We start from the raw sequence: 23,623 nt of genomic DNA on the forward strand, positions 1-23,623 counted from the left end.
TTTATCTAATACTAAGTGTAGATGATTTGTTCAGATTATGCATATATGACTAAGAGCAGTGTTGTGTCAGGCAATTCAAAGTTTTGACGGACAATTTCAATGTAGAACTTCAGCCCTGTTTCTTTTAAATGTATGTCACAAAATCTAAATCAACTTACATTTATCAAAATTTGTATGAATGATATTCTGTAAATACAATATGTTTATAGTATATTGTCAATATTATTTTTCACACATTGATAAAAATATTAATGGTATTTAGTTTGTGAAGTGCTATACTGTTCATCAAGGTCTTTAAAGAAACTTCTGAAATATATATACTTGCAAAACAATTAGATTTTAAAAAGAACATTTTTTTTTATCAAAGTCACATTTCAAAAAGAGAATAAAATACTTTAAAGAAAAAAAAATATTTGTAGATGCAAATGAAACTGGGTGAATAAAAATATGCATTCCTGTTGATAATCCTGTTTTTCTGGAGGACAGAACAATATCCGAATTGTATTATATGAACTAAAATATGGCATTGATATTTGATTGAGAAGTAGGAGAAAGATCTAAGTGAAAGAAAAGTTATGATGAGTAGTAAAGTTAGTATGAAGTGCACTCCTCTAAACCATAATTGATATTGGTGTTCACTTTTCTTCTATAGAATTATGTGTTTGAAACCACATGTTTGCATCAAGCAGTATACAAAAATTCTGTTTGAAATAATTTGTAGAGAATCTGTATTGGAGCAGAAACATTCAATACTAGTAAAACTTGAGTTGTAGATTCAAGTGAATTTTAATTACATGTATATGTAGTATACTTGTCAATGAAAAGCAACTCGCCTAAGACTGGCAAAGAATGTACTTTAACACACAATGACCTGTACTACTGTATAAAAAGTCTGCTTTCCCCCTAAATAAAAATAACAACAAAATTAACACAAAAAAAAAGGGATCTCAAACAGGTGTCTCTTTATTCAAGGAAAACATTCAACATCTGTTTTAAGGTCCATGTAGATTTTGTAAATCTAACAGAGAACTATAACAGACTTAAACAATGGCAGCCCCTGAATTATCTTCAACCAAAAATAGGTCATATTTACCTACATATTATGCTTTATAAACTTAGTTTATGTCCTGCCTAGAAGTATAGTATAAGAGATTTCTTACATAAAACATTGTCTTGTTCACCTTAATATAAGTATAAGTAGGTAGTTGGTAATCCAAATAAAGACTATTCAAATTTCCATTTTTGGTCACCCGATGTTTATCCCAATTATGGTATATATTACCCTAATGAATTACAAATATACCTCTTAATTTTGTTTTATATATTGATGTTAATTGTTGTTTTTAGAATGTCCGCGTTACATCAAGCCGCCTTAGTTGGCAGTCTGGAAATGATGGGAATGCTCATAGAACAAGGAGCTTCTGTTGGTTTGTCAGACAATAAAGGTATGATATGAGCTGGTGAGTTAATAGGGAAGTCTTTGTAGGTATTTGGAAGTGACTGAATCCTATAGAAAGTAAGGAATTTGTGAGGTAAAAAGACAGAATAATCATTATTTTGAAAAAACAAATTATTTTTCTATAATTTTTAGCTGATTTAAACTTTCCCTGAACCAATGATGTTTTGTTCATAATCAATGTATGGTTCACTTGATATTAGTTTTGATCAGTCAAAATTCAATTACGACATCAAAATTTCTTGCCTTCTGATTTTGTTATTTATTTGTCACAAAAAAGTGACCATGCCTTTTACATCACATAGAAAGAAAACATCTTTTTGCAGATTGATAAAGTTTGCCTACATAAAGATTAAAAATAATTTGAGTGACAGATTCGGCCACTGTATCACATACAATACATTATTTCTCCTCTCTCAGCAGTTAAATTTTTAAGGCAATCCTTGTGTTTGGATTAAAAAATAAATGGTCTCTAAAGAAGAAATATTGTATCACACTTGACATGCTTGATGTAGTAGGAGAATTTATATTTAACCATCTAGATAAGAGTTGTACAAGGGCACCAACCAATGGAAGTAAACTTAGTTAATGTTCTTCAGTTGTTTCCAATCATTTACAAAACTATCATCTTGAAAACTGATTTTTGTCGAGCCTGCGACTTTTGTCGCAGAAAGCTCGACATAGGGATAGTGATCCGGCGGCGGCGGCGGCGGCGGCGTTAGCTAACTTCTTAAAAGCTTTATATTTTAGAAGGTGGAAGGTCTGGATGCTTCATACTTTGTATATGGATGCCTCATGTTACGAAGTTTCCGTCAGTCACATGTCCAATGTCCTTGACCTCATTTTCATGGTTCAGTGACTACTTGAAAAAAAAGTTCAGATTTTTTGTAATGTTAGATTCTCTCTTATTATAAGTAATAGGATAACTATATTTGGTATGTGCGTACCTTGCAAGGTCCTCATGCCCGTCAGACAGTTTTCACTTGACCTCAACCTCATTTCATGGATCAGTGAACAAGGTTAAGTTTTGGTGGTCAAGTCCATATCTCAGATACTATAAGCAATAGGTCTTGTATATTCGGTGTATGGAAGGATTGTAAGGTGTACATGTCCAACTGGCAGGTGTCATCTGACCTTGACCTCATTTTCATGGTTCAGTGGTTATAGTTAAGTTTTTGTGTTTTGGTCTGTTTTTCTTATACTGTATGCCATAGGTCTACTTTATTTGGTGTATGGAATGATTGTAAGGTGTACATGTCCAGCGGGCAGGTGTTATCTGACCTTGACCTCATTTTCATGGTTCAGTGGTCAAAGTTAAGTTTTTGAGTTTTGGTCTTTTTTTCTAATACTATATGCAATAGTTCAACTATATTTGGTATGTGCGTACCTTGCAAGGTCTTCATGCCCGTCAGACAGTTTTCACTTGACCTCGACCTCATTTTATGGATCAGTGAACAAGGTTAAGTTTTGGTGGTCAAGTCCATATCTCAGATACTATAAGCAATAGGTCTTGTATATTCCGTGTATGGAAGGACTGTAAGGTGTACATGTCCAACTGGCAGGTGTCATCTGACCTTGACCTCATTTTCATGGTTCAGTGGTTATAGTTAAGGTTTTGTGTTTTGGTCTGTTTTTCTTATACTGTATGCCATAGGTCTACTTTATTTGGTGTATGGAATGATTGTAAGGTGTACATGTCTAGCGGGCAGGTGTCATCTGACCTTGACCTCATTTTCATGGTTCAGTGGTCAAAGTTAAGTTTTTGAGTTTTGGTCTTTTTTTCTAATACTATATGCAATAGTTCAACTATATTTGGTATGTGTGTACCTTGCAAGGTCCTCATGCCCGTCAGACAGTTTTCACTTGACCTTGACCTCATTTTATGGATCAGTGAACAAGGTTAAGTTTTGGTGGTCAAGTCCATATCTCAGATACTATAAGCAATAGGTCTTGTATATTCGGTGTATGGAAGGACTGTAAGGTGTACATGTCCAACTGGAAGGTGTCATCTGACCTTGACCTCATTTTCATGGTTCAGTGGTTATAGTTAAGTTTTTGTGTTTTGGTCTGTTTTTCTTATACTGTATGCCATAGGTCTACTATATTTGGTGTATGGAATGATTGTAAGGTGTACATGTCTAGCGGGCAGGTGTCATCTGACCATGACCTCATTTTCATGGTTCAGTGGTCAAAGTTAAGTTTTTTGAGTTTTGGTCTTTTTTTCTAATACTATATGCAATAGTTCAACTATATTTGGTGTATGGAAATATTTTATGATCTATTTGGCAGTCACGCAGGTTTTATTTGACCTTGACCTCATTTTCAAGGTTCATTGCTCAGTGTTAAGTTTTTGTGTTTTGGTCTGTTTTTCTTAAACTATAAGCAATAGGTCAACTATATTTGTTGTATGGAAGAATTGTTAGCTGTACATGCCTGCCTAGCATGGTTCATCTGACCTTGACCTCATTTTCATGGTTCATTGGTCAATGTTTAGTTTACTTGGTTAATGTTAAGTTTATGTGACAGTTGTAATAAAGCTTTATATTTAGGACTATCAACATAATATCAATGATTAGTAAAGAAGGCGAGACATTTCAGCGTGTGCACTCTTGTTCTATTGATACATTAAATAAAATGCACTGCTATAACTTTGTTCTAGGGATGTTAGCTCTCCACTATGCTTGCTGGCAAGGGAAAGCAGAACCAGTACACATGTTGTTACAGTGGAGATCACCTGTCAGTAACCAGTCCTATGATGGTGCTACACCATTACATCTGGCTTGTCAACACGGGCATTTTGATGTGGTAAGATAAAAAAAAACATTGGGAAAAAAATAACAAAGTTAACCTTCATGTGCTGATCCAGGATTTTGAAATAGGGAGGCCCAAGCAAGACAACATTAGGAGTAGGGACTGGTATAAAGTCAAAGCAATAACCATATATGTAGCTCCATAAGCCCCCCTTAATCCACCTCTGATCTTCATACTCTGTAATATATAAAAATAGACAAAAAAGATATTAATTAAGGATGATGATTTCATGTGAATTAGACAGCACGACAATTAAGACATAAATATAGTTATAAGAAAATTCAAATACAATGTAAAAAAAAAACAAGATCAAAACTTTCATCCAAATCTCAATGTATGCTATGATATAGATGTCTAAATCTTGTGTATGATTATCTTGAAGTATATATTTGTTTGCTCTTTATGGATAAATATTAACATTTAACTATCAAATTCTTAAGAAACACATCATTTTGCACAATTTAACAGCTGTTATATGCAGTTTCAAATGTTTTTGCAAATGTAGTAAATATTAAAATATGTATTATGTTTTTTGTAAACCAAAAATTTAATGGCATTGCATAAAATTGGTCTTTTGCCAAATTATTTTTTGAATGTTTGATGTTTACATTTCCATAGTAAAGCCTTGTTTTTATTTTTTATCAAGTTTGAGAATAAAATTTGAATTGATAAGTGAAGGTAGACAGCATGACAAGTGATTAAAATGGAGTGATGCATAAAATCTTTATTCAGTAGTTAAATTTGTCTAATCCAGTTGAAAATGAAGCCAACATCAAAAGTTTGTCAAGTTTGCACAAAAAATTCTCATTCATGAAGTTAGAATATTAACAGACTTTCATTTCATTTACTCAGAAAAAAATTGTCATTGTTAATAAGATGTGAAACATTATCAAAAATTTCACAGTATATTCAGTTCTACTGTCATAAATGGTAATAGATAATATTATCTTACCTGTTCAGGTGAGAATCAATCATCAAAGAAATTAAATTGTCATTAATCATGTACCTTGGCCTTACCTGCACAAAAAATCAATGTAATAGATTACATCAAGAGATGGTCTCTTGTATGACAATCTCAACTCAACTAAAGGCTTCTTTAGTCGTCCTTGTCAAGGATATAGTGAAATTTAAAGACTGTCAATCAGTCAAAATCTTCAACATACTTTAAAACTCATATTTGTTGTAGTTAAACAAAGTTACTTTAAAAATTATTAAGGAATTTAGCTTATTTCTTTGTACAAAAAACTTCATGTACGTAGCATTCTTAATTTCCTGTTTTGGGCAAAATAGATGACACCAGTCTTAATAGAAATTAATACTTGGTAATCGTATTATTCTGAAACATGAAATGAGGACATATTACCTCCTTGTTATGATTTGACTCTTCTTACATGAATCTTATAATAAGCAGATTGTTTTGGGACAAATTTATACTTGAACATGTCCTTCATATGTTTTGGGACAAATTTATACTTGAACATGTCCTTCATATGTTTTTGGGACAAATTTATACTTGAACATGTCCTTCATATGTTTTTAGGACAAATTTATACTTGAACATGTCCTTCATATGTTTTTGGGACAAATTTATACTTGAACATGTCCTTCATATGTTTTGGGACAAACTTATACTTGAACATGTCCTTCATATGATTTTGTTATATAGGTTGGTTTGGTTTTCATTAGGCAAGCCTTATATGGAACACAAAAAATACATGTATTGATATATACTGACAGAAATTGACAAAGTAATTGATATATTATGTGTGAAGAAGTGTGATAGTTTTCACCTCTCATTAATAACAATTACAAAATTAACAACTATTTTACATTTTACCATACAGTACATTAATGTCGCAAAATTCTCTTCATTGCCAATGTCTTTTTTTCCATTTTTTGAAAAGTAAATGCTTATATAGTAATTTTATAAAAATTCATTTGATTTTTTCAACATTTTCAAAAAGTACCGGACTTAATTCTAAATTCATTTAGAAATAATATTTTTGTAGAATATTTTTCATATGTGATTTTGCATTTCTTATCTTAAAAAAACTACAAAAAAAACCCATGTATTTCTTTACATACTGAATCTGATGGATAACATCATTTTATAGTTTTTTTTTAAACAATTGGTATTAGAAGTACATTTACATTTCCTCCCTAATTAATAACGTACATTTTTTTTGGGTGAAAATTAGTCATAAAGGTATATTAAAATACAGTCAAGATTAATAGATATAATCAATATAACACCGAAGGATCACAGTTTGAAGCTGCTAATATCTGATAATTATATGCAATAACACAAAATTGACCCATGTTACTTTCAAATTCAGATGTGAATTTTTGATTAAGGATTCTGTTGTATTTGGAAAACAATTGATTCTATTCTAAAAAAAAAAGTATTAAATGCTTGGAAACATAGATAAAAATTGATTTTCTCTACTTAAGAAATATTATGTTACAGCGACAAACAAAAGATTAGTCTTTTCTTTGTCACAAAAAATGTAATGATTTTAAGATAAAGATGTGAGAAAAATATTTTTAATATTTATACTGAATGTAAGGTTCCTTATGTTATTATGCAAAATAATATTCAATAAAAAGTCATAAGATAAATTTCCTTTTATAACACATTAATATTATTGACTTTATACATGATGACTGTTTCCTTGTATCGTCATCATGACAATATGTGATCATGATAAAAAATCCTTATAACGAGGTGATGACGTCCTTTAACATCAGCTGTTTAAAGGCTTTCATAAGTTGGCAAAAATTTCTGTCATTTCTAAAAAGTTTTTTGTTGGTAATTTCTTATAATTCATCAACAATTTTGTGATTCATATGTACCATTTATTTGCCATAAAACCTAATTATAGGAAAAGGTCCAAACAGAAATGTTAAGTTATCTTGAGAGAATTCTTTTGCATATCATTTGTTGGGAATTATATAAGGAGGGGATTACTGTTTACATTCGTCTGTCCATCCATGCAAGATTGGTCTCATTTTTTAAAGAAACTTCAAATCAGAGCTATATGAAATTTAGTATCAAGATTCATGTTAACATGCTATACTATGAGATGCATTTTCAGATTCATCTCACATCAACTTTCTCTTTACTAATACTTATGATTCTTACACATAATAAACATGTATAAAATTTTCATCACAGTTCCCTCAGATCAAGGCTTTCTAAAATTTAGAATCAAGCTTTCTGTGAGATTTACTGTGTGATGTGTTTCTTTGCATCCCATACTTATCGACTTAATGTTACTGAATACTTATAGCTAGGTATCATTAATAAGCAATATCTGGCAGTTCAACTTGTTTATTTATTTTTTTGTATTTTCAATATTCATATTTTTTTCAAAGTGCTTCTTTCTTGAAGTACAAACAAGATCGAACAATACACCACACAGTAATACCTAACAGCTTATTGCCAATAAAACAGCATTTTTATGGTAAAACATCTGTATAAGGGATTAAGTAGAGGTTTATGGTCCAGTATAACACAAGCTATGTACAAATTTACCTTAAATATAGGCTCATACATTGTATACTTGCCAACATTTTCTCCTATATTTAGAATAATAGGTTAATTTTTCTGCAGTTAATTCTGAAAGAGGATGTTGACATGTTTTCATATATACTTGGACATTTACAATATGGCAGCTCAAATAAAGATGTTTACAGTTATATTATACATACTCATACAATTTATAATCTCTGTAAATTAGACAATTTATTGTTGTTAAAGTTTGAATTTAATGCTTCTGTGATTTGTGTCCATCTCAAGTCAATTTATAGAAATGATGACCAAATATAAAAGGACAATATAATTAGTGTGTTCAGTGACCATGGTTCATCCTATTGTAAACATCTCAGGACATGGGTGGATCGATACATGCTGAGTTGTTGTTCAATACTGAAGGCATTGATGGGTCAAAGATCATATACAAAGCTATTTTACACCTTTATTTTGTCTGTCACTCTGATGGCTTATTCTGAGCTTACAATTTCTCATAATTGTTGGTCTTTTCCTGTGTCACATTAAGGGGAATTTTAAACATTGTCAGTAATGAGAAGAAGAGTAGTCTTGGTCAAGAAACTGTATATAGAGTTTTTTGTTTCAAAGTTTTGAGCAGGCCCAGTTTGGCAAAGCAAATGTTTTATTTTCTGTAATTTTTTTAAGAACTTAACTAAATTTAAATAAAATTGTTTGCTGAATTCTTTACAGCCCCAAAGCAATGCAGGAGTCCCCACCAAAATTTTTTATTTTTAAAATTCTACTTAGATTTTATTTGCCTTAATGTCAACTACAACTATTGGCTATCAGTTTGATCTTACAAGTGGACAAAAGTTAAAATAATGTCAATTGATACCTAAAGATGTTTAAATTTTGTACTTATTGACAAAAGAAGAAATTTTGCCCTATCAGAGCTATTGTAATTTAAGGTATCCTCTGGGGTTATATGTCCACCGCTATACAATTTTTCTTTTTTTTATACCTAGTAAAGGGAGTTTAACTGTAGGATTTATTTAATAATTGCAATTAAACAGGTAATATATTTGTCACACATTAAAGGTTTTACGACAGTAATATATATGCTTTATATGAATGATAACCTTTAAATATAGATGTTTATTAAAGTCCTTGGTAGCCATTGAGGCATGTCCGAGGAGATGATGTTATCTTTTGCCATTCATGGAGATACTTCACACAAACAATGTGTGGTCTTTGGCTTTTCTTGTATTTTTTCCAAATTTAAGAGAATGTTTTAAAAAATATATCTTTTGAATTATATATTGCTGCATCAGAAAAGTGGTTCTATTGTTAATGGTTTTGAGGACAGTTATTTTTGCATAGTCACTTATCAATTGAGTCCATCATGATCAACTAAGGATGATTTTTCACTTATTTTATGACCAAGTCAATGTATAGTAAAGCATTGATTTTTTTTATTGTTTAATGCTATTTTATAAAAAAATCTTTTAGCTAGTTGTAACAAATTTGTTTTACGCTGCACCTCATTGGAAAAACTACATTTTATTTGGCAAAAATTCCATATGACACCTCCACCCTTAAAAATACCCACTGAAAACTTGCAGCTTATTCTGTGGGAGTGCCAAATAGAGCTCATTCTGAGTAATGGTTCTTTAATGATTGGTAAATAGTAATTATTATAGTTTACATTTAAAAAAAAAAGAAGTTTGTTATAGCCAACTGCTTTTTAAAGAGATCTAATATAAATTTAACATTTTCATAAGATGCTAATCCAATGGATTTTAAAATTAAACCACATATTTATTAGTCTTATTTTTGCATTTTTATGGGCATAATTTGTCCCAGTCTGTGGGTCTGTTTACCTGTCTGTCCATCCCTTAACAGATTCATAAAATTTCATTTTAAAACCCTGGAGGTCTTTTGAATTTTTTATATTGTTGGGCAGCTGTCTTATTGACACCTACATCAATATATTCACAGATAAAAGAAATATGTGTAAGTGAATTATATATTGAAAGTGCATAATCCACATTTTATGTAAATGCATTTAAAAAATAATAAGATATGAGTAAAAAACTTTGTGGAGACATAAATATGAAATAGATTGAAGTGGTGAACAACAGAGTAATCTTTGATAATGGTATAGCAAGGTACAGGGTGGGTCTGGTGTTTAGTTCCCTTAATGTTTTATTTGATACTGATAATGAGATAAATAAAGAAATAAAACCATAACAATAGAAAATAAGACAATCAAGGTTAATAAATTAGTGATTTGTATTTCTCATGAAAAGCTGGGTGTCTTTCAATCCTGACAAATTTATTGTTGACAGCACACATATTGAGAAAATAGAAGTTACATTTTCCCATACCCTTCTTACTGACCTGCTGTCCTACAATCTATACAGTGTTGATTTGGCAATTAAAACTTACAAAAGATAGAAATTTTAGATCTACCTGCTGAATGTACAACAATGATAATACTGGCTTACAAAAATATAATGTGACTGTTTTTTTTCTTCTAAAATTTGAATTAAAAAAGAAATCTCTTAAATATTTACGTAAATTGTAAAAATTTAAAAGTTTATCTGAATATTTTTATAACCTATTAGCTAGAATGTCGGTTGTCTTGAAACTGTAATACACATACTAATTAGAATAATAATTAAGGAATATGAGTACTGTACTTGAGGAGTTGCTACCGTCAATTGAGGATTTGACAGTCACAAATGTAGTTATAATAATCATATATATGAAAGTATATTATTCATTGCCATCTTTTGCTCCAAATCATTTCCTGAAACATACACTAGTTTTAACCAGATACAGTGTGTCGTACATCTGTTTGCTACCAAATTAGATATGTAAAACTTGTTTCAATTTGTATGTTTATGTGTAACATGTAGTACAGCTTTTACTGGTGAATTTTTTGTTCTACTGTTCCATTAACTGATCAAGTTGTGACATGGAACCTGTCATCCTTTATAAACTTTAAAAAATATCTTTCTTTCCAAAATTGTTCAGCTAATATTTTACCAGAATCATATTAAGGGTGTTCTTTTTAAAATGTCTTGACCAGAATGATATTTAGGATGTCCTTTTTAAGATGTCTTTACCAAAATCACATTTAGGTTACCCTTTAAAATGTCTTGAAAACTCTTCCTTAATAAAATTAGAACAAACAATTTCAATGAAATTAATGGTTTTGACAATTTAATCATTGTTAGATGGTCACATTCTAAAACATTATTGGGATATATTACGACTAAGTTTTAAAATATCTCTAATATTCATAGCTGGTAATGGCCCCTTGTCCTAGCGAACATTCAACAGTATTACATAGAATACAAGCAATAAGGCCATATATCAATGAAAAGAGCTTTTATTTTGAATTTTGATATGAAAGCCTTCAATGATTGGTAAAGCTCATTCACATAGAATACAAGCAATTCACCATACACAGTATATCAATTAACAGCAGTTTGATTTGAATTTAATTATGTTAGTTGATGGGAATTCTTCACCAGTTGATAAAGCTGGAGACGAGTTATCATTGAATGAACCAATTTAGAAATAGTGTTTGTATTATTGGTACCTCCCTGTTTTAGACATTCCAATTGGTCCAAATGTTGTCGAAGAGGATCATTGCACAATTTAATTTTTGAGGAAGGATTTACAAATTTGTCTATTACTCAAGATAATAAATAAAGCTGTCATCTACATTACAATTATTTACCATGAAGACCAAGATAGAAGAAGTTAATGGGCAATACTAACTTTATACAATGAAGTAAATTTGCTTGATGAATTATAGCCTCCATTATACAGTCATTATTTTGTTTTAATCTTTTACAGGCCAACTTATTACTGTTACACAATGCTGTGCCTGCAATTCTAAACCATGAGAATAAAACACCATTAGATTTGGCTTGTGAGTTTGGAAGATATCGGGTAAGAGTCTGTAGTGGATTTGTTCAAGAGAAACTTGTCAGGGCTTAATAGACCTTATCGCTATTTGGAAATCTGCGCTGCTTGACCCGAGAATCTCCACCTCTTGAACTATTGACGTCATATAACAATCACTTTTCCATTGTGGCGTCAGATGTTTTCTTTTATGAAGTCAAAATTTTATGGGAACCTTTGTGATGTCCAGTAATGGCAGACAAATAGCAATAAGGTGTATGTTATTGTTAGCCAAATTTATAGATTGTTTTAAGAGTCACAAATCCTTTTTAAATTGTTGAAATGTCAAAAAGTATTTGTTTGCTACAATACGTACCATATGTAATTGATTATTTTTGATAGTTTTGCTAATTTGTAAAAGTATTAGGATCCTGAGACCTTGTTTGAGGCTGTTCATACTTTTCTTGTGCTTTTCGGAATGTGTGATAAACCATCAAAACTTGTTAAAGATATGTAGAAAACTAAAAATATTTCTAAACAATAATGAACAAAAATATACCAAAATAAATAGAATGGGACAAAGTCATGATAAAAGTTCCAAACAACTATTAGGTGACGAAATAAAAATATTAATAAACTAACAACATTAGAAATTAGAAAAACAATAAGGTCTTTCCTCACATAGGGGAAAGACCTTAATTATACACTATCCATGAACTTCAATGAATTTCACGGTCTAAACAATACATTCTCAGTGCTCACTTCACATGGAAATTAAGGGTGTAGTTATTGCCAAAAAAATAATAAAAGGAATACAACAACTAACAACATTATTATACACCACACAACGGGTTGCGGAGGGTATAATGTTTTTGACCTGTCCGTCTGTCTGTCCGTCTGTCTGTCCGTCAGTCCGTCAGTCCTTGTCATCGCAACTCCTCTCAAACCACACAACAGAATTTCACGAAACCTTTTTAGATAATAAGGACATACTATGTAGTTGTGCATATCGACAGGAAATTGTGATTCAATTTTTTTTCTAGGAGTTACGCCCCTTTGAACTTATTTGCTTTAATGTACTACTGCAACAGTTTGTCATCGCAACTCCTCTGATACCACACAACAGAATTTCATGAAACCTTTTTAGATAATAAGGACATACTATGTAGATGTTCATATCGACAGGAAATTACGGTTCAATTTTTTTTCTAGGAGTTGCGCCCCTTTGAACTTATTTGCCTCAATGTACTACTGCAACAGTTTGTCATCGCAACTCCTCTGATACCACACAACAGAATTTCATGAAACCTTTTTAGATAATAAGGACATACTATGTAGATATTCATATCGACAGGAAATTACGGTTCAATTTTTTTTCTAGGAGTTACGCCCCTTTGAACTTATTTGCTTCAATGTACTACTGCAACAGTTTGTCATCACAACTCCTCTGAAACCACAAAACAGAATTTCATGAAACTTTGTAGAAAATAAGGACATACTATGTAGATGTGCATATCAACAGGAAATTATGATTCAATTTTTTTTCTAGGAGTTATGCCCCTTTGAACTTATTTGCTTCAATGTACTTCTGCAACAGTTTGTCATCGCAACTCCTCTGAAACCACACAACAGAATTTCATGAAACTTTGTAGATAATAAGGACATACTATGTAGATGTGCATATTGACAGGAAATTATGATTCAATTTTTTTTTCTTATACAATTTTTTTTCTTACACATATTTTATTTCTCCAATGACAATGTGGGGACGTGGGGTATGTGAGCGTGCTCACTAAGGTTCTTTAATTCCTATTGAAATAGTTCCTCTATAAGGGTAAACAACTCTTGTTTATCTACTCACAATAAAGGTGTTTGAGATAAAGAGGAATGAAGCATAAGTTGAGTCTATGACATGTGGAGCAAGAGGCCATTGCACTTAGAAAAACTTACTTGCCTCAATACTTCAAATGCAGTTGTTAATGTGAATACTGCAAATAAAGACGATAATCCCTTTCTTATACATGTACATGCAACTTTTGTAGGTATCTTGTTCTTATTAAACTTGTGACAATGCAAGCTAAGGAAGATAACTCTGAATATTTGTATGATGAAAGCACAACAATACTTCATTAAATGTGTAATTTATGTAGAATTTTTAAAGAGTTATGATTTTTTATAAAGATAAAGAGATGTGGTATGATTGCCAATGAGACAACTTTCAACTAGAGTATATGACATAGATGTAAGCAGATATAGGTCATTGTACATCATTTATCAATGATACAACCCATACCTATAGTCAGCTACAAAAAACCCTAACATGACAAAATGTGAAACATTTCAAAGAGAAAACCAACACCCTGATTTATGACAAACAATAATGGCAGATATGTTCCTTTGGTATCTATAGCCTCTCTTCTATAGCAACCAACAACAACCACTGAATTACAGGCTCCTGACTTTGGACAGGCAGATAAATAACATGGTGGGGCTAGGTATGTTCGTGAGCACTCAACCCATTCCTAACCTGGGAGAGAGGTGTAACATTGCTACATAAGAAAAAACTGTAAAAATCATATTGAAATGGTTTGACTCGTCAGATTTGGCAAGAAGCTCATAAACAACTCACATAAAGACAAAAGACACAAAATATGGATCTAAGATTACTCACAGTTACTGAAAAGTAGTTCAAAGCCAATTACAACTAATAAATATATCGTCTTCTCCGATACTAAAATATCAATCGATACACATCCAAGGGATTTAGTGTAAGGATGCCATAAAAAGTCTTAGAAAAGCTTTACCTTGTGCAATGCCAAAATATATATACATAGTATCGGCAGTAAGAGGAACCAATACCCATAAGTTTTCATAACTGTATAGCAATACATATTTAGTTACATTCTACTCTTTACTTTTGTATACTTATATTTAATTTGAGATCAATATTTCTTTCTCGTAAAAAAAAAAGTCTGCATAATTGACCATTTGGATCATTTATAATTTTTCTCGTATACTGCTGTATATAAATTGACTCAGCAACAGAAGTTTGTTAGGGTGTAAAGAACTAAGGGTATTCAGCCTTAGCTGTTTTGGGCTACTCTGGATACAAAATTGTTATGCCTGCTGATTGTACCTATACATATAGATCAACTGATTCTTTCTTTTATTCAAAGTAAATTATTTCTTTTTACAGGTTGTAGATTTATTACTTAGAAGTAATTTGTGTGCTTCCTTGCTGTTTGAAACCCCTCTTGATATGGTAGATGGTAATACTACTTGTATACATCTGGCTGCAAAGAATGGTCATGTAGAAATTCTCAGGTAGGAAAAACTTCATGTTTACATCTGGCTGCCAAGAATGGTCATGTATAAATTCTCAGGTAGGAAAAACTTCATGTTTACATCTGGCTGCCAAGAATTTCAGGGAGAAATTCTTATGTAGGAAAAACTTCTTGTTTACATCTGGCTGCCAAAAATGGTCATGTAGAAATTCTTATGTAGGAAAAACTTCTTGTTTACATCTGGCTGCCAAGAATGGACAAGTAGAAATTCTCAGGTAGGAAAAACTTCTTGTTTACATCTGGCTGCCAAGAATGGTCAGGTAGAAATTCTCAGGTAGGAAAAACTTCTTGTTTACATCTGGCTGCCAAGAATAGTCAGGTAGAAATTCTCAGGTAGGAAAAACTTCTTGTTTACATCTGGCTACCAAGAATGGTCAGGTAGAAATTCTCAGGTAGGAAATACTTCTTGTTTACATCTGGCTGCCAAGAATGGTCATGTAGAAATTCTCAGGTAGGAAATACTACTTGTATACATCTAGCTGCCAAGAATGGTCAGGTAGAAATTCTCAGGTAGGAAATAATTCTTGTATTCATCTAGCTGCCAAGAATGGTCATGTAGAAATTCTCAGGTAGGAAATACTACTTGTATTCATCTAGCTGCCAAGAATGGTCAGGTAGGAAATACAACTTGTTCACATTAGTTAGTTATTATTAGGCCATTAGTTTTCTCAGTTGAACTGTTTCATATTTTTCATGTCTAGCCGACTATAGAGTATGTGGTTTTCTCATTGTTGAAGGGCGTACTGTTGCCTATAATTGCTTACATCCACTTCATTTGAACTTTGGTGGATAGTTGTCTCATTGGCAATCATACCACATCTCGTTATTTTTATAATGCAGAAATTCTCAGGTAGGAAACACTACTTGATTACATCTGGATGCCAAGAATGGTCATGTAGAAATTCTCAGGTAGGAAATTTCTGAGGTACCCAATACTACATGTAAAAGTTTTCCTTTTTGCAGTATTTAGACTGAATGCACTGTGAATTTATTTATTTTTGTGGGTGCTAATTTTCATGTATTTTAGAAAAACTACTTTTTGGTGGATGCTTAATTTCATGATTTTAACAAATTCTGCAAGTTTTATATTTTGTTAAAAACTTAAATTTGTGGTTCACTCATAATATCCACGAAAATTAGTTCCCCATGAATAATGATTAATCCTCAGTATGTATGTGTTATGTTATATATTTATTATTGTTTTTATTTCTATGGGCTGATACATTATTATTTTATTTCACTAGATTATTGCTGCAAGCTGGTATGGATATAAACAGATTAACTCAACAGGGAACCTGTCTCCACCAAGCAGCGTTATGTGGCAAAGTAGATGTGGCAAAATTACTTCTTGATGTAAGTGATAGATATAAAGGAAAATGAGTTTAGGCAACGTACGCTCATTTCTATTTAAACTATAAAAGTAGTATGAAGAAATAAAAAATAAAAATTTAAATGAGAAATTAAGCTTTATCCTTGACCTTATTTTCATGTGTCAGTAATCATCGTTAAGTTTTCATGGTTAGGTTTGTTTCTAATATACTTTAAGCAACATGTTAACTATATTTAATGTATGATACCTGTAGTTAAACTATGTTTTAAATGAAACATGAAACTCAGTCATGATTAGTAAGACAGGCGACACATTTAGTTTGTGTGCCCTTGTTACTCTTAAAGCAGATATTTCTTGATGAAATTAAGCTGTCATAGAAATCTGAGCATTATGCAGTGATGGATCATTCCTTATATATCTGTTGCTGTGTTTACAGGATTTTTTTTGTACATTTAGATATTTTTGGTAAATATAATTTTGTATGAATTGGGGAGCATGATATCAGAAAAAAGCCACCCTTTGTTAATACTTTTTTTTCGTTACAGTGTGGTGTGGATGTAAATAGGACAAATTCTCATGGTGAGACTGCCTTAGATATAGTGCTAAAATACACACCATGTCGTGCTGCCAAAGATCTCAAACAACTTCTTACAGGTAGGTTTGTATAGGATAGTGCTTAAATATACACCATATTGTGCTTCCAAGGATATCAAACAATTTCTTACAGGTAGGTTTATATAGTGCTTAAATACACAGCATGTCGTGCTGCCAAAGATCTCAAACAACTTCTAACAGGTAGGTTTATGTTATTCATTTATGCTACACCCTGCCTAGTTTCCTACATCAAACCTGTAGAATTTTTGTTGCAATTTATTTAGTACATTTATAAGCTAAAAGTAGTGTAACAAATATTTAAGAAATAAAGTGATTAAAATTATGTAGGTAAAAAATTGTTATCATAAGCTATAATTTTCTTCTTGAAAAAACGAGTTGTCTCCCTTTTGCTGTACAGCTATTGTGCAAATAGAATGTCTGTCAACAATCTAAAGCAGCCTATGGTATTCAAATATGCATATAACAGGTTTAAATAGAAACTGTGTCCCAAAAGATTTCTAATACTAGTTTTTGTCTCGCCTGCGACAAAAGTCGCAGAAAGTGAGACATTGGGATTGCTTTTCTGACGATGGCTGCAGCGACGTTGTCAACAATTGTTAAGTTTTCTGCTTAAGTTAGTTTGATAGGAACTACTTGTGATAGATCATTGATATTTAATTTAAAGTCTCATTACCATTGGTACATATCAGTGTGATGACTATTTTGGGGCCCTGCCCCGTAGGTCCTAGTCCAGTGACTTTGAATTAATTAGCAAATTTCAATGTTAAGTTTTCTGCTTCAGTCAGTTTGATAAGAACTACTTGTGATAGATCAATAATATTTTGTATAAAGTTGCATTACTATCAGTACATATCAGTTTGACAACTATTTTGGGGCCCTGCCCCCTTGGTCCTGGTCCAGTGACTTTGAATTAATTAGCAAATTTCAATGTAAAGTTTTCTGCTTCAGTCAGTTTGATAAGAACTACTTGTGATAGATCAATGATATTTTGTAGAAAGTTGCATTACTATCAGTACATATCATTTGGACGATTATTTTCAGGCCCTGCCCACTAGATAATGAATGGCCCAGCGACTGAATTAATAAACCATGTTGCTGTCCATCAGATTGTCTTTTTCTGAATTTTATGCCAACAGGCGAGACATATCTCTGTGTCAACAGTTTATTGGAACTATTTTTGCTTTTCACCTTAAGACCTGTAATCTGTAAGTCGGGTATTTAGGATTGCTAAATACAATTAATTTCCGCATAAGCTACAATAGTAACCTTTTTCAAGATACAGACTTTAGAAAGTTGATTTTTAGAATGAACATTGCTAAATACAATTAAATTTCTGCACTTAAAAATATGTGTCTCAGCATTGAAGGACTACTCAGTTCATTTAAGACTTAGGAAAATATAGTATTTTGCCTTTGGTATAATGCAGATTGCACAAAGTGTCTAGTATTAAAAAATGTTTGGCTGCACACAACGATCAATCAGGATTAGCCATACTCTTAATTCTGCATAGTATGTTATCTTAATAAAATGACTGCGCCCATAATACTTAATGGTTTATTGTACCCATAGTGATCATGACTGCATCAATAATACTTAATGGTTTATTGTACCCGTAGTGATCATTACATCTGCACCTTTGTCTGTACATCAGTTCATTCAGTGTTTGGTATGTTGAACCAGTGTTATGGGACTTAAGCCGTCAGATACTTAAAAGTCACACACTAACTTGAGAATGCTGGAATCAGTACATGTAGTATATATTGTCATTACTGATTTAATTCTGTTTTTCCTTTGCCAATTGAAGACTAGTTCTTAGCTAGGCAAGCTGGTCTGCTCCCTATGAAAAGCTTGATAAGTTGAAATTAATATCCTATTTTCAACCAATATTTATTTAAAACTAGCAATAAAAAAATAACTATAAAAAGTACATTGTATTAAGCTTTACAAATGATTGAATATTGTTAAAAGTTTTGGAAAACTTACAGATTACAGACATAAAATGCTTTTCAGCATGCTCTTCATTTTCAATGAAAATTTATGTCCCTCCTAGGAAAACAAATCATAAAAATAAATCTTTTAACTACAGGGTCAATTATGCAATTGACAAATAGACTATTTACTTGAAACTTTACACTGTTTTGGGGATTGGTAAATTTCAACTTTCTAATTGATTTTGAAATTTTCCGATTTGCTATTCTAGAGTTTTTGGGATATCAATTGTCAAATTTAAGGCAGTTTCCACATACTGCACATAAAGTCTTGTATTCTAGCTAGGATCAATTTTCTTTATGTTGTTATTGGCACCTTTTGATTTAATTTTTTTTTTCAATTTGTCATTCTATAGTTATTGAACTTAAAGTAAAAACAGTAAAAAAAAGGTTGGTGACCCTATCATTATTTTACATAATTGAAACGGTAATTTATATCAACAACATATAGTTTTTTAAGAAAAATCTGTGGATTTGAAATTTGATGATTTAAAGACAAAAATAGGAAAGTTTTCTCCGATTTTATGTGCTTTCTATACAAGTAATCACCTACTTTTAAAGAATTCAATCAGTAATATTTCAGACAACAAAAGAGATAAATGCATTATTTTTTCGATTTTCAGATATAGTGCAACAGGCCAAAGTTGTATGCAAAATTTTACCAAAATCTGTGACATAGCCCATTTACTGTAACTTGACCATAAAGTATTTTACAACATCAAAAAAATGTATGCCTATTTTCCTTATGTGATATGTTATTATGTAGCCTGCATCCCTGTTCATGTATGCTTAGAAAGCTGTCTTTTTAACAAATAGTGACCAGGAAAGCTGCATTAATAACAAGAGAATTTTTATAATATTATCAAATTATCAAAACATTTTTTTAATTCTCAGTGTTGTTTTTTATAATAAAACTAATTTATTTGAAACCATGGATGAAATAATTTCCAAAATTATCCATATGTATTTTTATGCAAAGCTGTTCATTTGTTTTTGTGTCTGTTAGGTCTGTTTGTCCATCTAATATCAGGTTAAAGTTTTGTTTTAAGATAATTTACCTTGAAAATGTTGTCACATCAACTTGAAACTTTACATATGGTCATTATGATATGAACTTTTAAAGATATATGTCAAATTAGGGTTTGGACAGTTGATAAAGACAGACATGTCAAAACATAGACTATTAGTGTCTTAATTTTGATATTGAAGACATAAAAAGGCAAAAACAGCTGGATCGTAGAGTAAACATTATGTTTAAGCTTAGATCAGTAGAATGTTACATAGATGATTCTTCAATGAGAATAAAATTGTTAGCCAACAATTGTATTTTTTGTGATCTGAAATAAATGATAGCAACAGTGAATGAAAAAAAAAAGATAGATATACATTTATACCACCTAAACAAATAAAATTAACATTGTTTATGTTAACACCAATACATATATTTTGTTGTTGTTATACCCTTACTGGCTATAGTGTTGAGTATATATATTGAAGAAGATGTATGTACATATGTCTGTCCTCCTAGATTAGGTCAGTAAATGTAAGATGTCAGGTCAAAATTTAAATACGTCATTTAGTTTAAACAATATTTTATTTTCAAAAGTGCACAAAATACAATTATACAATATAAATTCTGGGATTCGGAAACAAGAATAACTTATATAAATCCGTCTCCCTTATACGTCATTTCATTTAAGTAGATGATCAAAGAAAAATAGGACAAAACTTAGAAACAATGTAATATCTTAGGGAATCATTTGAAATATGATATATCTGCATGCTAATTTGTAAGATACAAATATTTTAATGTTTTGTATAATAAATTTAAAAAAAAGTTAGGTCATAATGACCTACATTTTACATTTTGGTCCTTAACTTACAGTGATATAATACAGTATTGCACAATCATATTTTCGTTCCTTTATATGTGCATGTCATGATTCACGTACACATTGTATTTTAATCTGTTCTTCAGTAACCCATGTTTTGCAAAAGTGAGATCAATTTTATCAACTTTTCATGATATGAATTGGATTAAGTTTGGCTCTTTTGTCCATTTTTTCTGAAACCCCTGGTGATACATGTATTAGGGATCATTTTATTGCAGAGGTAAAACATAAAATATTAGTTTGGTATTCATCCACCAACCAAGACATGTAATTGAACCTTCTTTAAAGAATCATGAAATTATCTTATTTTGAAAAACATTAATTTTACAGTGAAATATTTTAGATTTATTCACATCAACTCAAGTTAAATTGTTCTCCGAATTCATGACTTGTAATTCTGAACAGCTATGCCATTGTAATAGTTTTCTTAGTATCTTTCTGTGGTTATAAACATTTTGAATGTGTCAATTTAAAAATTGAAATTAAAAGTGAAATATGTATCGGCATCAAAAATGTATAATTTAGGAACACCTACAGGCTTTTTAATACATGTTTTATTTCTGATCTAAAACATGAGCTTCTATTATAACAAACACACCCTTATACATGAAATATACCATAAACTGGTATTTAAATAGATCCATCAAAAAATGGCACCTATTGTATAGTATTACCAAAATTGTGTATCAAGATGGCCATTTAATTTAAACACTCCTAAAATTTGGTCTCGTCTTACTGACTCGCAGGCCTGGGAAAGTATTGAATCTCAATCATTTTTTTGATGACCATGTCTAGCCTCAAAGTTTAATGTTTATTATAGATGAACATATTGCATGGTTATTGACTGAAAGTGATATATATATATCTTGACATTCTGGACATCAGTCATTATGTTATTTGGTTTTTTGATAGATTTATTCTGCTTAATATCAAATTCATTGTTATTATCATCTTTTTACCAAGCATTCCCATAACCTCATTTATCTGATAATTATTCCATATTTTGTCAGGATAGAAAAGGCTATAAAGTACTAAACTTCAAAGTATATTGTATAAATCAATGTTCTAATATACTGGCCAGGCTAGTCTGTTGTGAACAATTGGTGATTGAGTCCTCCCTTGATATAGTCATTGAACAAGGTTCTACAGGGTGTGGTATGACATTCAGGTCATCCTTATGTGAACAATAGTTGATTGAAAGCCATAGTCATAGTCATTGAACCAGGTTTTTAGCATGGCATAATAAGTCACATTTGTATGACAGTTATGCCATTTTGAAGATCACTGTTTATTTTGGGTTATGTAAAGACTAAAACTAACATTGAATTCAATATATCAAGTAGAGGGAAATTAGCAGCTATCAGTCTATTCTTATACATAGTAGAGAATATCAGCCTAAAATGCTATGAACATTGATGAGGGATGTATACAGAGGTCTGAACAGTCCAACATATATAATAGTTATATTAGAAATATAATACATCCAATACACAACCTTAATATTGTCATAACATTTTTTTGGAGTATACCCTGCCAAGAGGCCAACTATACCCCTCAAGTAAAGAGATGGTGTAAGCAATCCTCAAGATGTATTGAGCTTAATAATATCTCAACACGTTAAAATATTTAGATCTAGCGGCACAAATTCAATAGGACATCATTATAATTATTTAAGTGGGTTTTTTTTTTGCCTGATTTGTTGAAATTTCTCAATTTATTTGTAATTTCAGGTTTTTTCTCAATTTTAGGGTTATTGTAAATTAATATTCAGTCTTCACTTAACATCAATATTCCTACTTTTTCTCATTTATAATAAGGAGTATATAATAAGTTGATTCTTAAAGAAAAAAAGGTAACAAAAAATTACATTTTAGTCATTTGGATGTAACATAGTCTTAAAGTTTTCATGTGAAATAAACGATAACATGACAATAACCTTTTCCACCTGTATTTATTAGTTATCTCCCTTTAATAACTGTTTACATTGGAGAGAAGTTATTTAAATTAAAAAAAGTCAATTCAATCCAATGTTTCTAGTGGGTGTTCGGTATTTCAAAGATATTTTATGGTATTTACAATACAATAAAAAGTTTAGAATTTCAACCTTGTACAAAAAGGTTAGGTCAGGATAGGTCTTTAGATTACTATTTTTGATACAATTAAATTAAAAGTTACTAAATCTCAGAGTTAACTGATAGCTATATAAGTAAGAAAGTTGATGAATTTTTATCAGGTAAATACAGGTAAAAGTTTTCTCAAGGTGTATTATCTATGTGCATAAATTGACTATAATGGTATGTAGGCCACTTTTACTTCATGACATAACCTTGTGTAACAGGTAAATAATACTTTTATCTTTCAATTACAATGTTACATTGTCATCAAATCTGTATTATAATGTCATTTATTGAAGTTAACTAGAAAACTAAATTGAAAAAAAAAAATAAACAAAGATGAATTTGTGTTTTGATGAACTAGCTAATGTTTGTTTTTCTGTAATGTTTATAGCTGGGAGGAGATTTTCACATGCTTCAGTTATCAATTAAAATTTTGATCAGAGTTTTCAATGTTAACATTTCTTTTGATGCTGTTAATTTATTTGTTATCCAGGTGGTGAAATGTTCCGCTTATTCATAGGTTTTATTTTCTGTGTCAACCTTTTTATATCCTGAGATGTATGTAAGAAAATGTTTTTGTTTCACCTTTTCCTTTGTGGTAGAAGAATTATTTGATAAGTAAATTAGCTGAAGGTGTTGTAGTAAGTTAAAAACAGAAATAA

At 30.9% G+C, this 23,623-nt stretch overlaps 1 protein-coding gene and 1 long non-coding RNA gene across 6 annotated transcripts in view; both read left to right on the plus strand.

Annotated features, from left to right (window-relative positions):
- The window catches only part of LOC127708269 (caskin-2-like), an 87,578-nt gene that overhangs the window by 7,183 nt on the left and 56,772 nt on the right, over positions 1–23,623 (plus strand). The window contains exons 3-8 of one of the 4 annotated variants that reach the window (XM_052213110.1): positions 1,348–1,445; positions 4,116–4,261; positions 11,628–11,723; positions 14,872–14,999; positions 16,264–16,372; positions 16,895–17,003. In XM_052213110.1, coding sequence (XP_052069070.1) covers positions 1,348–1,445; positions 4,116–4,261; positions 11,628–11,723; positions 14,872–14,999; positions 16,264–16,372; positions 16,895–17,003 — 686 coding nt within the window. Of the gene's footprint in view, positions 1–1,347; positions 1,446–4,115; positions 4,262–11,627; positions 11,724–14,871; positions 15,000–15,433; positions 15,471–15,562; positions 15,589–15,907; positions 15,929–16,263; positions 16,373–16,894; positions 17,004–23,623 lie in introns of those variants that run through there. The other 3 variants (XM_052213111.1, XM_052213112.1, XM_052213113.1) reach the window with 3 other exon arrangements.
- LOC127708275 (uncharacterized) lies at positions 2,640–4,071 on the plus strand. 2 transcript variants are annotated; one of them, XR_007985225.1, is made up of 2 exons: positions 2,640–2,725; positions 3,166–4,071. It is a non-coding gene; the product is annotated as an uncharacterized LOC127708275 (long non-coding RNA). The 2 variants fall into 2 exon arrangements; XR_007985224.1 differs by having other exon boundaries at positions 2,694–2,725; positions 3,019–4,071.

Source organism: Mytilus californianus, unplaced genomic scaffold, assembly GCF_021869535.1.
Source record: "Mytilus californianus isolate M0D057914Y unplaced genomic scaffold, xbMytCali1.0.p SCAF_7, whole genome shotgun sequence".
NCBI lineage: Eukaryota > Metazoa > Mollusca > Bivalvia > Mytilida > Mytilidae > Mytilus > Mytilus californianus.